The sequence below is a fragment of the Microcebus murinus genome, chromosome 18 (genome assembly GCF_040939455.1).
Source record: "Microcebus murinus isolate Inina chromosome 18, M.murinus_Inina_mat1.0, whole genome shotgun sequence".
Taxonomy (NCBI): domain Eukaryota; kingdom Metazoa; phylum Chordata; class Mammalia; order Primates; family Cheirogaleidae; genus Microcebus; species Microcebus murinus.
The window spans coordinates 13,382,057-13,398,045 of NC_134121.1; the positions used below are offsets into that span (position 1 = coordinate 13,382,057).

General features: G+C 36.7%; 1 protein-coding gene across 11 annotated transcripts in view; it reads right to left on the minus strand.

The window, feature by feature from the left end:
- MYH10 (myosin heavy chain 10) overlaps window positions 1–15,989 on the minus strand; it is a 142,390-nt gene that overhangs the window by 68,186 nt on the left and 58,215 nt on the right. For all 11 annotated transcript variants that reach the window (XM_075994160.1, XM_012775289.3, XM_075994161.1 and 8 more), the window contains 3 exons: window positions 4,167–4,230; window positions 1,923–2,021; window positions 5–148 (listed from right to left, as the gene is read on the minus strand). In XM_075994160.1, coding sequence (XP_075850275.1) covers window positions 5–148; window positions 1,923–2,021; window positions 4,167–4,230 — 307 coding nt within the window. The remainder of the gene's footprint in view (window positions 1–4; window positions 149–1,922; window positions 2,022–4,166; window positions 4,231–15,989) is intronic.

Below are 15,989 nucleotides of genomic sequence, written 5' to 3' on the forward strand. Positions count from 1 at the left end.
ATACACAGAATCTCTTCGTGAGAGAAGCCCATTATGTGCATTGCTTCCATCGTCTCCTGAAAGTTATCTTTGTCTTGCTGCCCAGGAATAGGAATATAGCCATTGGAGAGAAATCTGTAGTTATTAAATCCTTCCAGGAGCAAATCAGCTAAAAGGAAATATAATGGAATAAAATTTAATGAACACTCATAAACAGACTAAAGCACACCCACATTCACACTGTGCAGATATCACAGGAAAACAGGAGTTCCCATCCAACCCATCACCGGCACATATTTTTTCTTTCTTTGTATATTCATGTAAATACAAAAACATATACAAATTTCCATTATTTGTACTAATGAGGGATAATGATGTAAACAATACAAAAACCTCAATAGGAGTTTTTGGGATGGCAGTTTGTACAATATTCTACTTTGAAATTGAATAGATGGGAAATGATGTAAATTTTCCAGGTAACTAAACTTCATTGTTTTCAGATTTAAATGTTTTAGCCATCTTTTGAAGGATAGCTTTTAAACTCACATTCTAAATTCTTATCTTAGCAAGTAGTTCATAGCAAACATTTCCGGGTCAATATGAAAACTACCATGGATAAGATAAAGATATGGATGTAGGAGGGGTAACATGTGGACCAGCAAGTCTTGAGCTCAGTGAAGGCCCTGAAATACTCTCCAAGCCAACCTGTTTAGTGGCCTACTTGCCTTTAGAGTGATGAGCAATATGTGATATTATGACAGGATATTACACTGGATACTCCCAGTGACTACTTGGACTGTAGGGGCCACAAATTAAAGAGAACTTACTGTTTGAAAAAAATGTGCTTTTGAGAGCAGAAGAACACTTAGGAGTGCTCAAAACAGACAGAACTATTTATCCCCTATAACAGACTTGAGAATGTGTTTGTGACGCGTTTTGCTTATTAGCTCTCTTGTTCTACAGAGAATTTTTGCTGGTCGCTCCATCCTCTAATTCTCGTTTACATCATATTTAACATCTACTGGGGGCCGCCTCCTGCTTTCTTTTTTTATCCTCTTTCAACATTTTGATCATATTTTTTTGATTCCTTCCTACTGCAGGTATTACCAGTCTGAAAGCCTAAGAGTTTTCTTCTCTTCGGCATTGCATATTACATGATCTTGAATTTTTAGTTGCTTGGCAAGTATTTATTTATTGCTTATTTTTTTTCCTTGTAGATTTTTCCTTAATTAACTTTGGGTTCAATGCTTTCACAAATGTCTGTGCTTAACAAAAGCCTAGACCCCAGATAAGAAAAGTTACCAAATAGTACTGTATATGTGTCCACTGCGATATCTACTAATATAAATGATAATCATATAGAAGCAACATTGACACTCAGAAGAGTCTGGAAGTTGTACATTATTGCCTCTCTCTTATTATTTCTGACTCAGCAAAATTCTGACCCAGACCAGAACTCTATTTTTGAGCCTGCCCAACCCTAAGCTTCTAGTCTTTGTGATTCATTATAATAAATAAATAAATATCCGCCATAGGCTCTCTCTAGTACTAGTGGAAGTATAACATATATATTCCAGTTATAAATCTAGGAATAGAAATATTTATTCTATTGAATTTTATTAAGAAATTTATTTTTCCTTTTTTTATTTATAAATGTTGAAACAAAATTATATAAATAGGTATCATTTTTCTTCTGATTAAAAAAAATTTTTTAATAAATGTAAAAGTATATAATACCCATATACCTGCCACTTAAAGTACTTACCCCACAGCATGGAAGTTCAATTTCATTTTGATTTTCATGATTTAACCAGCTAGAAATTTGGTGTGTGTGTGTATATAAAAAATTGTTTCCTAAAATTGTTCTCCCTCTCAAAAAAATTTAGTATTAAACAAGATATTCAAGTGAATATAAAATAAATAGTAAAACATTTGTAACTTACACTTTAGGTGTTCTCCTGCTCCAGATAACAACTGGTAAAAGATATGGAAGGTACGCTCATCTTTTGCTTGACGAACAGCACGAGACTTTTCCAGAAGGTCTGAGCAACGACGGTTAAGAACTAAATTACTTAAAACAAGGTCCTCTTTTAGTGTCTATACAAATGTAATTTATAAAATGTTTTCTTTCTGTGATATGTATCAACTATTCTGCAAAGAACCATTCTAAATGATTGTACTCTGTATGTGAAAAAAGAAAACATCTGCAATTAATGTTTCTCACTAATCTTTCGGAATCACTGGATTGAGAGGGAACTTAAAGTTTATAGAGTGCTTCCCTCACCCCACCCCACCCACCCCTAACTTGGATTACATTCAAAGAACACTGCACCCTTGGCTGGGTGTGGTGGCTCACGCCTGTAATCCTAGCACTCTGGGAGGCGGTCAGATTGCTTGAGGTCAGGAGTTAGAAACTAGCCTGAACAAGAGCAAGACCCCGTCTCTACTATAAATAGAAAGAAATTAATTGGCCAACTAATATATATAGAAAAAATTAGCCGGGCATGGTGGTGCATATCTGTAGTCCCAGCTACTCAGGAGGCTGAGGCAGCAGGATTGCTTGAGCCCAGGAGTTTGAGGTTGCTGTGAGCTAGGCTGACGCCATGGCACTCTAGCCTAGGCAACAAAGCGAGACACTGTCTCAAAAAAAAAAAAAAGAACACTGCATCCTACATGGAACTGTAAGAAGGCAGGAGACGCTCTATAATATTAGAATTATTGTCACAATTTTACAAATAAGGAAACCAAGGCACAAAGAAATTAGTCACAATGACATAGTTAAGAAGTGGTAGAGTTGGGAATCAAAACTTGGCTTGACTCCAAAATGCATGAGCTGGACAACTATGTCACAACAGCCCCCTTTATTGCAAGCCGCTCGCGTGCTAGGTGCCAGCCCCTTTATATTCAGCCCCTTGCGTGACTTTTCCAAATGCCTTTCCCAATGACGGGATTAACCACTGGCCTTCCCTTCGCTGCTCTGAAGAACCCACTCAGCTCCTGCACTTAAGACCACCGCACACATGACTGCATTTTGGGTGCAGATCCGGGACTGGTTTGGATCCTTGGTCCACAGTGTCTTGATGCTTCTGGAGTGGCTATCAGTTGACAGTCACACTGGGCTCTCACAGAATCTGTTTCATAGCTTTGGAAAATGATTGTTTCTTTTGAGGTAAACCTTCGATGGGGCCAGCAAGGTGAATTAATTCTGTACATGCCAGACAACCTAAATTTTAAATCAAATCCCAAACACATCCTCCACATCTGGTGAAAAGTACATTCATATGAATGATGCTATAATGGACCAATATGAAGAAAGGTAAACCATAGAGTCCTGTTATTTTCAAGTATTTCCTGGTTTTGCTGATACTGAGCATATTTAGAGACATGAAATACTGTTCTTAATTAACCAGATCCTGACTTCACCACAATGCAACATATCAACATAGCAAAATAGCACTTGTACCTCTTCAATAGATACAAATAAATGGAAAAAAATTAACTAGAAAAATCTTGATCTATCCCTCACCTGAGGGAGAAAAACAATGTATTTCTGTCACTGGAGATTCTTCTAACAAGAATCAGGGAGTTGTCATCTGTATCCCTTTCTAACTGGTATACTGTCATTCAGAATCATTTCTATGCAGGCATTTCTAGAAGTCAATTTGTGCAGGTGACATTTCTTAGGATTATTCTATGTATTTGATTTCTTTTTTCTCTAGCTTTATTCTATTAATACTTCTTTTTTTTTTCTTTTCTTTTTTTCAGTCCCAATGGCAAATGTCAATATTCTATAATACTTAACACTAACTGAAACGACTTCAATGCTGTAATTCTATAAGGCCTGTTTCAGTGAGTACATGCTCATTATACCAATATCAGTAGAACTAGATGGTAAAAAAAATGGGCAAATACAACAGCATGCAGCATTCATCTAAATGTGGTTCTCTCCACTTCCCCAGCCACGTGAATAGGTTCTGGCCTAGTATTAAAAACAAACAACAGCAACAAAAACAACAAGAATTTTGGAGTTAATATTCAGAGGCTAAAAGTATTTCGAAAAGCCACAATATCTTGGGGCTTAAGTTTTATCATCTAGATAATGAAGTGATATCACAGAGGGTTACCAGGAGGCTGTCTAAGACTAAATCATTCTTTATTGTGGATTATGTAATTATGAAAAAGGATACATGTTTCAATGTTGGCCCCAACAATATAGCCAGTTACATCAAAGTTGATCCGAATAAACTTGCCCTAAAAATAAATTAAAAAGAGAAAATTGAAAACAAATAAGGATATGAACACTATAATAAAATAATAAGACAGTGTGTCCTGCCAAGTATCCATGAATTGGTTACAAAAATAGACAAGATCTATTTCCTCAAATAAAAAGCCTCAATAAATTTTAAGAAAGTAACAATAAAATAGGTTACTTTCCTGGACTATAAGATAATTATACATTATTAATGAAAGGAAACTAATGAAACCTCATTTAGAACTTTAAACAGCTATTCTAAATAATCTGAGATATGAGAGATTTTAATAGCTTCAAGGGAATACTATACCCAGGCCCATACAGATAGATTTGAAAATCTGAATAATATTGATGACTCTCTAGGAAAACAGAAATGCATTCAAGAAAAAAAACAAGAGGAAACTTGAACAGATCACAATCACAAAAAATAATGAAGTTGAATTCTTTAAAAATGCTAGATTGGTCTTATGTTTTATAAATTTCTAACGAAAGGCTGGACACGGTGGCTCACACCTATAATCCTAGCACTCTGGGAGGCCAAGGTGGGAGGATCACTTGAGCTCAGGAGTTAGAGACCAGCCTGAGTAAGACCGAGACCCTGTCTCTACTAAAAACAGTAAATATTAGCCAGGTGTGGTGGTGTACTCTTGTAGTCCCAGCTACTTGGGAAGCTAAGGCAGGAGGATTGCCTGAGCTGAGGAGTTTGAGGTTGCAGTGAGCGAGGCTGATGCCATGGCACTCTAGCCCAGGTGACAGAGTAAGACTCTGTTTCCAAAAATAAATAAATAAAAATAAAAAATAAATTTCTAAGGAACATTTGATTCCCTTACTACATAACTGCTTTAGGGAAAGAGAAAGTTGTGATTATTTTATCATTTATTTTATAAAGTTATCATAACACTGAGTACCCAAACTGGTGAAGATAGCATGAAAAAGGGAAAGCAAAATAAAAGCAAATGTGGTTACATCTTACATATAAATATAGATATAGAAGGTCAAATTGAATACATTGCAAAACAAAGAAACATAAACAATGATCAAGAATGGTTTATTCTAGGACTACTAAGGACAGATACTAGTAACCATACTACTAGTAATATTACTCATCACACGAATAGTCAAGGGTTTCAAGGGCTTCCTTTGAGGAAACTGACAAGCTGATTCTAAAATGTACTAGGAAATGAAATGGACTTAGAATAGTCACAACAATTTTGAGAATCAGGACCAGAGCTGGGGGACTCACACTATTTGATTTCAAAAAGCTATAAATTATATTAGGACAGTGTGGTACCAGTGTAATGATGGAGACACAGATCAATGGAACAGAATCAAGTCCAGAAATAGGCCATGCACATTAGGTCAATTATTTTCAACAGAGCTGCCTAGGTAATTTAATAGGGAAAGAACAGTCTATTCAGTAAATAGTGATTGAAAAATATGCAAAATGATACAAAACAAAACAAACAAAAAGAGCCTAGACCCTTACCTCACACCATATACAAAAATTAACTCAAAATAGGTAAGGGCTATAGGAGTTTGAGGTTGCTGTGAGCGAGGCTGATGCCACAGCACTCTACCCGGGGCAACAGAGTGAGACTCTGTCTCAAAAAAAAAAAAAAAAAAAGGTATGGGCTAAAACCATAAAACTTTTCAAAGAAAACAGGAGAAATTCTTTGTGACCTTAAATTAGGCAAGGATTTCTTAGACTGTAAAAAGCATGAACCATAACATTTAAAAATGACAAATTAGATTTTATCAAAATTTAAATCTTCTGTTCTTTAAAAGACATTGTAGAGAAAACAAAAAAGAGAAACCACAGACTTGAACAGAATATTTACGAAACACGTATGTGACAAGGGACTTGTCCTCAGAAGATATAAAGAACTCTTACAACTCAATAGTAAGACACACCACCCAATAAGAAAATTGGGTAAATGATTTTAGCAGACACTTCATCAAAGAAGATATGTGAATGGTCAATAAGTATATGAAAAGATGCACAAAATCATCAGTTATTAGGGAAATCTAAATTAAAAAGGGCACAATAAAATACTACTACATACTCACTAAAATGGCTACAGTTTTTAAGAAAGGCCAGCAAAGATATAGAACAATTAGAACTCTTATACGAACCTGGTGAGAATGCAAAATGGTATAGGCACTTTAGAAAATACTCAGTTTCTTAGAGAGTTAAAAGTTACTATCTGACCCAATATCCCACTCATAGGTAGGATTTCACCCAAGGGAAATGAAAAAAGCATGTGTTCATGTAGACTAGCATATGAATGCACATGGTCAGTTTATTCTTAATAACCCCAAACTGGAAACCTAAATGTCTATCAACTGGTGAATGGTTAAAGAAATTGTGGTATATTCATACAATGGAATACTAGTGAGAGATAAAAGGAATAAACCCAACAACACAGATGGATCTAAAAAGCATTCTGCTATGAAAGCAGCTAAATGTAACACACTACATACTATATGATTCCATTTACTTGACATTCCAAAGAAGTTTTTGAAAACTGCAGAGACAGAAAACAGACCAGTGTTATCAAAGGATAGGGGTAGGAGGGAACTGATACATACAGGCAAAAGAAAACCTTCTGGAGTAATCAAAATATTCTATCTCTGGATCATGGTGCAAGCTACACTATGGATACATTTGTCTAAATTCATTGTGTACACTGAAAATGGGTGAATTTTATTGTATGTCAATTCATTATTTATTTTTCAGAAACAGGATCTCTCTATGTTGGCCAGGCAGAGTGCAGTGGCTATTCACAGGTGTGATCACAGAACACTATAGCCTCAACCTCCTGGGCTCAGTAATCCTCCTGCCTCGGGGTCATGAATAGCTGGGACTACAGGTATGTGCCGCCATGTCTGGCTGTAAGCAAAAAAATTTAAAAACAACCAAGAGAGAGATCTTACGACTTCCTAGATAAATGCCAATTTTAAAAACATATTTCAACAACTATTCTTTATATTTACTATATTAAGCATGCTCTTTCCTTATTAAAGTGAAAATCGTTAGATTTATACTCTTATGTCGCCAGGCAACTTGCCCATTCCTTTACCCACTACTTTAGACCCTTTCTCACCCTGTTCAGTGTGTTGTTTTTTTCAGTGTATAAATATTTACTTAACTTAGAAAAAAATGAATACTCAGTTTGGGGGCGCTACCACAGAAGTTTCTGAACTACCTTTTATTTTCTGTAAATTAAACTTAAATAGTTGATTTTTTAAAAAGAAAAAAAAAAAGGATAATTTCCTAAAATCAAGAATCCATTATATTTTTGCTCAATATTATGAGCATTCATTAAGAACTCACCCAATTGTCCCATTTTAAAAGCCCAAACCTGGCTAACAAACAAGGTGCAAAGAGAATACATGCGGGAACATGGGGGAAATTCCCCTGAATGATACTGATTTCCTGCTTGCGGAGGAGCAAAGCGTGACCAGTTCACACGAGCAAGTTTTATCTCACGTACGCTCATGTATGTATCAAGGAGCGCCATGCCATCATCCTAACAGATGTGCATCTATGAAGGGTCTGCTCCTCATGCCCCGAAACCCCAAAGTGTTCAAGAGGGAGTTAGAGGCACAAATCCCATAAGCAGGAAAGGCATTTTGTGACCAAAGACTCTTACTGCCTTACACAATCATGTATAAAAAACCCCACACACTCTATAGAGTAAATTATTGCAACAAATGGTAAAAACAAAAATACTCTGGATATAAGTCTGGCATAAATCACAGAGTGTGTGTGGACAAAAGAATAGGATGTATGAGATCAGGACATCCCTGAGAAGTCAAGGTGGTGTCAGGTGGCAGTGCCCTGCAGCCTAGACGCTAATCTTATGCCACCAGACTTCACGAGGTAATGATTTAAGTTCTATTGGAGACTATCACGCAAGCCATCATTACAAGGCTGCTTGACTATCAGTAGCGAGCATTTAGTATTCTTCTTTTATAGAGAACCTGCTAATGAAGAGTCATATAATAAAACTGACATTCGGTTTGCTTGTTTGTTTAGTTTTTTTTGGAGGGGGAAGATAAAATTTTGTTCAGATTTTTTTTTAAGTGGGAGAAAAATTTTCCTTCCTACAGGCTCTTGTGACATTATATAAGTACTATTTTTATACACACACACAAACTCCTTATACAAATAATACAATTATGGCAGTGAGAGACCTAATGCCCTCACACTTAAGGAGAACACTAAGGCCCTGCTTTTTCAACACCTGAAGAACAATGTGGCACGTGTACTTCCATGCATAGCCAAGAGATGGTATGGGACACAGAGGAAGGAGAAAGAAGGCATCACAAAAATAGTGCCATTTGAGACTAGCAGTATTAGAATTCATCAAGTATTAATACACCAGTTGCTTCAAGCTAAATGGTAATTTAAAGGGAGGTTTTATACTTATTTATTTTTTTAGTTCTCTTGAAAAAGAAAAACTATAATACTACAGAGCTGGGCTCATGCCTGTAATCCCAGGCTCAGGGAGGCCAAGGCAGGAGGATCACTTGAGGTCAGGAGATCAGCCTGTGAAACAATGAGACCCTACAAAAAATCTCTACAAAAAATAAAAAATTAGCTGGGTGAGGTGATACATGACTGTAGTCCTAGCTACCAGGGAAGCTGAGGTGGGAAGATCACTTGAGCCCAGGAGTTTGAGGTTGTGGTGAGCTACAATGACACCATGGCACTCTAGTACAGGTGACAGAATTTAAAAAAAGAAAAGAAACTACTAAAAAAAAGTAGGAGTCCCTTACATATTACAATCTGACTTCAACTTTATGAATAGAATTATTTTTAAAAGAAACTAAAATTGGGTCCTGATGTTATACTGAGGGTTAAAATTCTTTATAAATTTTAAACAGCTATATTATCTATATAATACCCTAATTGAGTTAATAAAAAATTGCTATTTTAAGAGACAGTAGTCAAAATGCAGTGTTATTACTCCAAAGCTGCAAAGTACACACTGCTAATATAACTGTCCAAGCAAATAACTCTTCAAACTTATTTTAATACTGCAGAAAGATTAATCAAAATCAGATGGTATCACCTCATTCTTAAGACAGTATTTCACTTAAATTCATTACATCCAATAATACAAACTTCCCACTTTCACCAACATGTTTAATTCCTTTATTAAATATATAATCAACATGCTTTCAAGTCTATACTATTTCCTATTCCTTTTTCTTTACCATCTCAGATAAATGAGAAATTCAATTTTCATCAAGCAAAACAAATTCTTTATTTGAGCAATAAGACAGAGTTATTATACAGATAATCTTGAAATCTAAACTTAAACATTATCCATTTTATATTTAGCAAACTATTTTTCCCTTACTTCATAGGAGATTATAATGGGAAAGGAAGTTCTTAATAGATCCAAAGGAGAAATGGAAGAAAATTTAGGTTTTGGCCTTCTGAACAGGTGACCTATAAAGAAATGTTCCAAATAATTTAGACATGTGGTCACTTACTTGGACACATAAGCAAAATCACTAACATGTAACACTCTTACTCCCTCATCAGTTCCCTAGCCAAATTTCTTTTTCATAACTGGGGTTCCTATCAGAGCCATTATAGTGAGTGCCAGAGAAATATCTTTTTTTATTTTATTTTATTTTATTTTATTTTAATTTATTTATTTATTTATTTATTTATTTATTTATTTATTTATTTATTTATTTATTTATTTATTTTTGAGTGAGTGCTGTGGCATCAGCCTAGCTCACAGCAACCTCAAACTCCTGGGCTCAAGCAATCCTGTTGCCTCAGCCTCCCGAGTAGCTGGGACTACAGACATGTGCCACCATGCCTGGCTAATTTTTTTCTGTATATATTAGTTGGTCAATTAATTTCTTTCTATTTATACTAGAGACCGGTCTCGCTCTTGCTCAGGCTGGTTTTCAAACTCCTGACCTCGAGCAATCCACCCACCTCTGCCTCCCAGAGTGCTAGGATTACAGGTATGAGCCACCGCGCCCGGTGGAGAAATATCTTTTAGCTACATGAAAAGGGCCAGGCAAAGAGCTGGACGGGACGAAGGGAATACAAAGAGGAACAGCAAGGAAGGAAGGGGGCCAGGGCTGAGGAGGCCTGCAGTGCTGGGAGGAGGCAGGATGACATATGCCAAGGAAACTAGTATCTCTGCAAAGGACATATTCAGTAACTAACAAATCTTGCTTAAAAGCCAAAGTGCTAGAATTTATTCTGCTTTAAAAAAATTTTAACAAAAAAACCCTTATGAAATTGAAAATTATCAACTCTGTGAGCTAAACGACATTCACACTCAGATATAAAATATCTTATAAAATAAGAAATAGCCAAGTACTTTGACAACATGACAAAGTGAAATTTCAGGACCAAAAGAAATAAAAAATACTTTACTGAATATTCCCAAATGATCTAGGATTTAAATATTCCACTTAATGTTGGACATCCTGGAAAATCAAGTAAGACGCAGGCCATGGGGCATGACATCACTTGATGTTAAATAGTCAGCCACTTGGCCAGAAAAGCAAAGATGACTTTTCTTTCTTCCTTAGGAGTAGGCCAAATGAAGGGAATAAAATCTGTAAGTTAAAAGGCTTTCTCCTCAAATACATAATAAATACTCTTTCAGAATTAAGATTCTTACTGAAACACACATCTAGACTAAATTGGAAAGTAACAAGTAAAGAGTTTTACGTTTAAGTGGATCCTCTATCTTTTAAACATTATGTGAAGAAATTTGTGCTGAAAATGCCCACTCCATATTTGAGTTCCATAAAGGTCAGATCATGGCACTCAAAATATTCAATCAAAATTTCACCAATAAAAACAAAAACAAGGAAAAAACCAAAAACATGACAAGTATGTCATGTTTTAATTATAGTTACACATTTTGTGCCATATACATGTTATGTACCAATCCAAGAACAATTGAGACTACATGCTCTTATATAATAGTTTTGAACAGCCAAGATAACTAGAATTCTCTCTCCTATGTAAAATATAAATTGCAAAGAATTTCACTCAAAATGTACAATCGGACAACTTATATATTTGATATTTTGATACTATAAAGAAAATAAAATGATCCTAATTAGTTTCAAAAATTTTGTTTGTTCTTAATTGACACAGATTTTTTGGAACTTCTCGTGTGGTATTGATGTATCTGTAGTAACTGAACCTAGATTAATTATTAGCAACTTAATTCAGGGGCAATGCAGGTTTGTTTCATATTCCGAAAATATTTTCCTCTTCCCAATTTGGTGTCTAAAGTTGTTATGTGGTCTGTAATTTACTTTAAAGCATTTCGGCGTGGATGGGGTGCTATGCATGTGTAGAGTTTTAAATCTCCATTCTGGAGGCAGCTATTTGCCCTAAATGAGAAAACCCATTCTAGACGTAATTAGCTAGCATTTAATCCAAAGGCCAGATGGCTACCTTAAATGCTTCAGCTATCTTAATCTCCAAACCACACCAGAAGCTTTGTTATTAGTAAAATGAGTTTTATGTGAGCTAAGTGGCCTTGTTATTTAGTATAATGGATATTAGAACTCACTGGGCTAATATGAGTGGCATGAAGAGACATGGACTGATTAGATATATGCAGACCTTCTGCACTCTGGTGTGAAGCAAACCAGTGTTAAGACTCTAGCAAGCCCAGGAAGCTGTATTGCTGGGAATGCTCCTAAGGCTTGATTCTAAATGGCTGTGTCCAGCCAGTGTTCTGGAAGATTCTGGCAGCCTGATGCAGGCCATATTCTGTCTCTAATACTGTCACATTTGCCTCAGTAAATCTTTCAGGGAAAGGTTTGGTCAGAGTACTTAAATAGACAGAACTGGGCTGCATTCAACTTACACAACTATTTTTAGTGCCTGCTTGCTGATAAAATTCTGAGGATGGGGAGTTCCAATTTGCTTTCATTATATTCCGGTAGCCAAATTGTGGGGAGGATACATAGAGCCTTCACCTAGCTCTAACTATTAGAGGATAGTTATCTACCCAAAGGTACATAATAGGTGGGAATTGCCACACTGGCTTAAGCCAGTTTGCAAAAAACAGAAAAGAAAAAAAGGATTTGGGCAAACAGAAAATGATTCTTACTAAAACTTTGTAAAAGAAGATGTATCTGCTGATCCAAACAATCGTTCTGAAATTGAAGTCCCTGTTTTTAAAGTTTCATTATGAGAGACTCATTTTACATAAATCTCCTCCATCTGGAATGCATTTTACTTCTCCATAAACAGAGAACTGGACTAACTGTGAACAATTATTTTCATAAGGGTAATGCTTTCCTAAAGAATCCCTTTAATACAAACCATATGCTAGTATCTTTGAAAGAAAAGATATTCTTCAGGAAATTAGTCGTCTATATTAGATCAAAGAAATGGAACCAAATGGATTTTAAAGCTTATGGAGTTTACAGTTTCAAATATTTTCACTGTAAGCACATGGCTTATAAATAATGACTGCATGAAATTTCATTGTATACACAATTCATTTTTAAACATCACATTACTCAGTATGACACCAATCCCAACCTGAGGCCCAGCCTGCCCACAGAGCTTCCTACATGTCCTCAACCCATGCTTCTAAATCTAGGGCATGCATTTTCTCAGGGAATCTAGCACATGCGCTACCTTCCCTGAGCTCAGCTGTACAACATGGCCTGCCACTGAAGACATATTAAAGTTAAAACCAAAATGAAGGTAAGCTCTACAAAACTAGGGACTTTAGTTTTGGCCACTGATATATAGTATTTCCAGGGCCTAGAATAGTGTCTGGCACTTTTTAGGCAACCACATTTTAACTAAAAGAATTCCACAAGGCCTGGAGCGATGGTTCATGCCTACATCCTAGCACTTTGGGAGGCCAAGGCAGGTGTATTGCTCAAGGTCAGGAGTTCGAAACCAGTCTGAGCAAGAGCAAGACCCTGTCTCTACTAAAAATAGAAAGAAATTAATTGGCCAACTAAAAATATATAGAAAAAATTAGCTGAGCATGGTGGCACATGCCTGTATTCCCAGCTACTCAGGAGGCTGAGGCAGGAGGATCGCTTGAACCCAGGAGTTTGAGGTTGCTGTGAGCTAGGCTGACACCACAGCATTCTACCCAGGGAAATGGAGTGAGACTCTGTTTCAAAAAAAAAAAAAAGAATTCCACAAATACGCCTGCTATGTACTTTGTACTTACATGTGTGACGCACTGTGCTAGGAACTAAGAATACAGAAGAGAACAAGGCAGACAAAGTCCCTACTGTCAAAGATTTTACATTCCAGTAGAAAGGATAATAAATAAGCAAAGTAATTAGCCACAGATTGTGATAAGTGCTGTGAGGGAAATAGGACACTGTGATGCAGAATAATAGAGGAAACCTTCTCACATAGCGTTTACATAGACTAGGGAGAGAAGAGGGGGAGGAGAAATGCAGACAGATTTGAAACACCTTCTGCATGTTTACCCAACAGGATTCACTGCTGGGCTGGACATGGGCCATGAGAAAAAGGCTGAATCAAGGATGATTTCCAGGCATTTTATTTTCCTAAGTTTTTTCTGTTGTTTTCATTTTGTCTTAAGCTTAAGCATCTAGGTGATTTGATGGTACCATTTATTGACATAATACATAAAGGAACAAATATTGAAAGAAAAAATTTTTTTATTTTTTTTTTTTGAGACAGAGTCTCGCTTGTTGCCCAGGCTAGAGTGAGTGCCGTGGCGTCAGCCTAGCTCACAGCAACCTCAAACTCCTGGGCTCAAGCAATCCTTCTGCCTCAGCCTCCCGAGTAGCTGGGACTACAGGCATGCACCACCATGCCCGGCTAATTTTTTTATATATATATATATTAGTTGGCCAATTAATTTCTTTCTATTTATAGTAGAGACGGGGTCTCGCTCTTGCTCAGGCTGGTTTCGAACTCCTGACCTTGAGCAATCCGCCCGCCTCGGCCTCCCAGAGTGCTAGGATTACAGGCTTGAGCCACCGCGCCCGGCCAAGAAAAAAAATTTTATTTGGAATATGTTAAATTTGAGAAATCTATTAGATATCCAAATAGAGATCTCAATTAAGCAGCACACTGCCTGGCAAAGAATAGGTGTTTAATAATTAATTGAGCTGCACAATAAATAAAAAAAAAATCAGTCGAATGAGTTAGTACTGGTTACTTTCAAACCATGAGGACCAAAGGGTTGGCAACACCTATAGAGAAATACTAAAGGGATATTTTAACTGAACATTATTCAATCAGTGGAACTAATTACTTAATTATTTTCTATGGAGCTACTAAGATCTACTACCTGTTTTAATATTGTATAGTTAACACCTTATATAATAATAATAATAATAGCAGATAGTTACTAAATAATTTCTTAAAAAATACTATATATATCAATAAAAGTTGATTTTTTAAGAATTAAAGCCCAAAGTCAAGAATCTAAAGATATCTTTGTTTCTTGGTTGAACGAATACCTATGTTGAAGAGCACTGCCTTAATAAAAAATTTTTTCCTATTAAAAAAAAAGATCGGCTCTTAATATAGTAGAATGAGTATAGTAGTGCAAACACGTTGGAAGGTGGTACCTAAGCTGAAATAGGGTTTGTTGAATATTTAAATTAGATAGCTGATTCTCACTCCTTTCCTATGAGCTGCTTCAAGGTGGCTAAAAACTGATCTAAGAAATTCTTCTTACAGCAGAACATAAATTCTTCCTACCAGCAGAACAGTTTCCTATCAGAACTATTTATATCAACTTTTGGAATAGGATGTGTAAATCACAGGCATTAAGAAGATTCATATATTAAAAAAAAAAAAGACTCATATATAACTTTGCAAATAAATTTCAGAAAGTGATTACACCTTAGATTAGACAATAATTTGAAGGAATAATCTAGAACTGGGTTTCTTAATCTTTGCATAACTGATATTTTGGGCTGGCTAATCCTTCACTGTGGGGGACTTCCCTGTGCACTGCAGGATGTTGAGCAGCACCCCTGACTTGATACCCACTAGATGCCAGCAGCACACCACTACCCAGACCCTCAGATGAACAAACAAAAACGTCTCCGGACACTGCTAACATCCTCTGGGGAGCCCTCAGTTAAGACCCACGGATCTAGAGTAGCAGCAATTACAGGTTAAAGCCCTATGCATGCCAGTGGTGGAAAGCCCACTAAGGATTCATGGTGGCCTCCAGGGTGGCCTCAATGACCCCACCACTGGCATCTACACTCTCACACAGTCCCCTCCCGCACAGTATGAAGAAGGTTGGTTCGTGTGACCAGGTGAACACAACAGAGAGATGGTATGTGAATTCTAAGACAGGGTCACAGAAGACAATGTGTGGCTTCTGTCTTGCTCTCTCTTGGATTGCTTGCCCTGGGGTAAGCTAGCTGCCATGTCATTAGGACATTCAAGCAGCCCTATAAGGTGAGAAATGGGGGTTCTCCAGCCAAAAGCTACCTGAGTGAGCTTGGAAGATCCTCCTGCCTCAGTCAGGCCTTCCAATGACTGCAACTCTGGCCAACATCTGAACGACCACCTCCATGAGTGACCCCGAGCCAGAACCACCCAGCTAAGCTGCTACTGAATTTCCAACACATGGAAACTACGAAATAATAAATGTTTTAAGCCTCTAGGTTTTAGGGTCATTTGCTATGTAGCAACTGAAACTAAGACAGCATCATACTTATATCTGTCCCAAATATAAAAATAGCAAGTGGAAACAACCTAGCAGATAGAAAAATC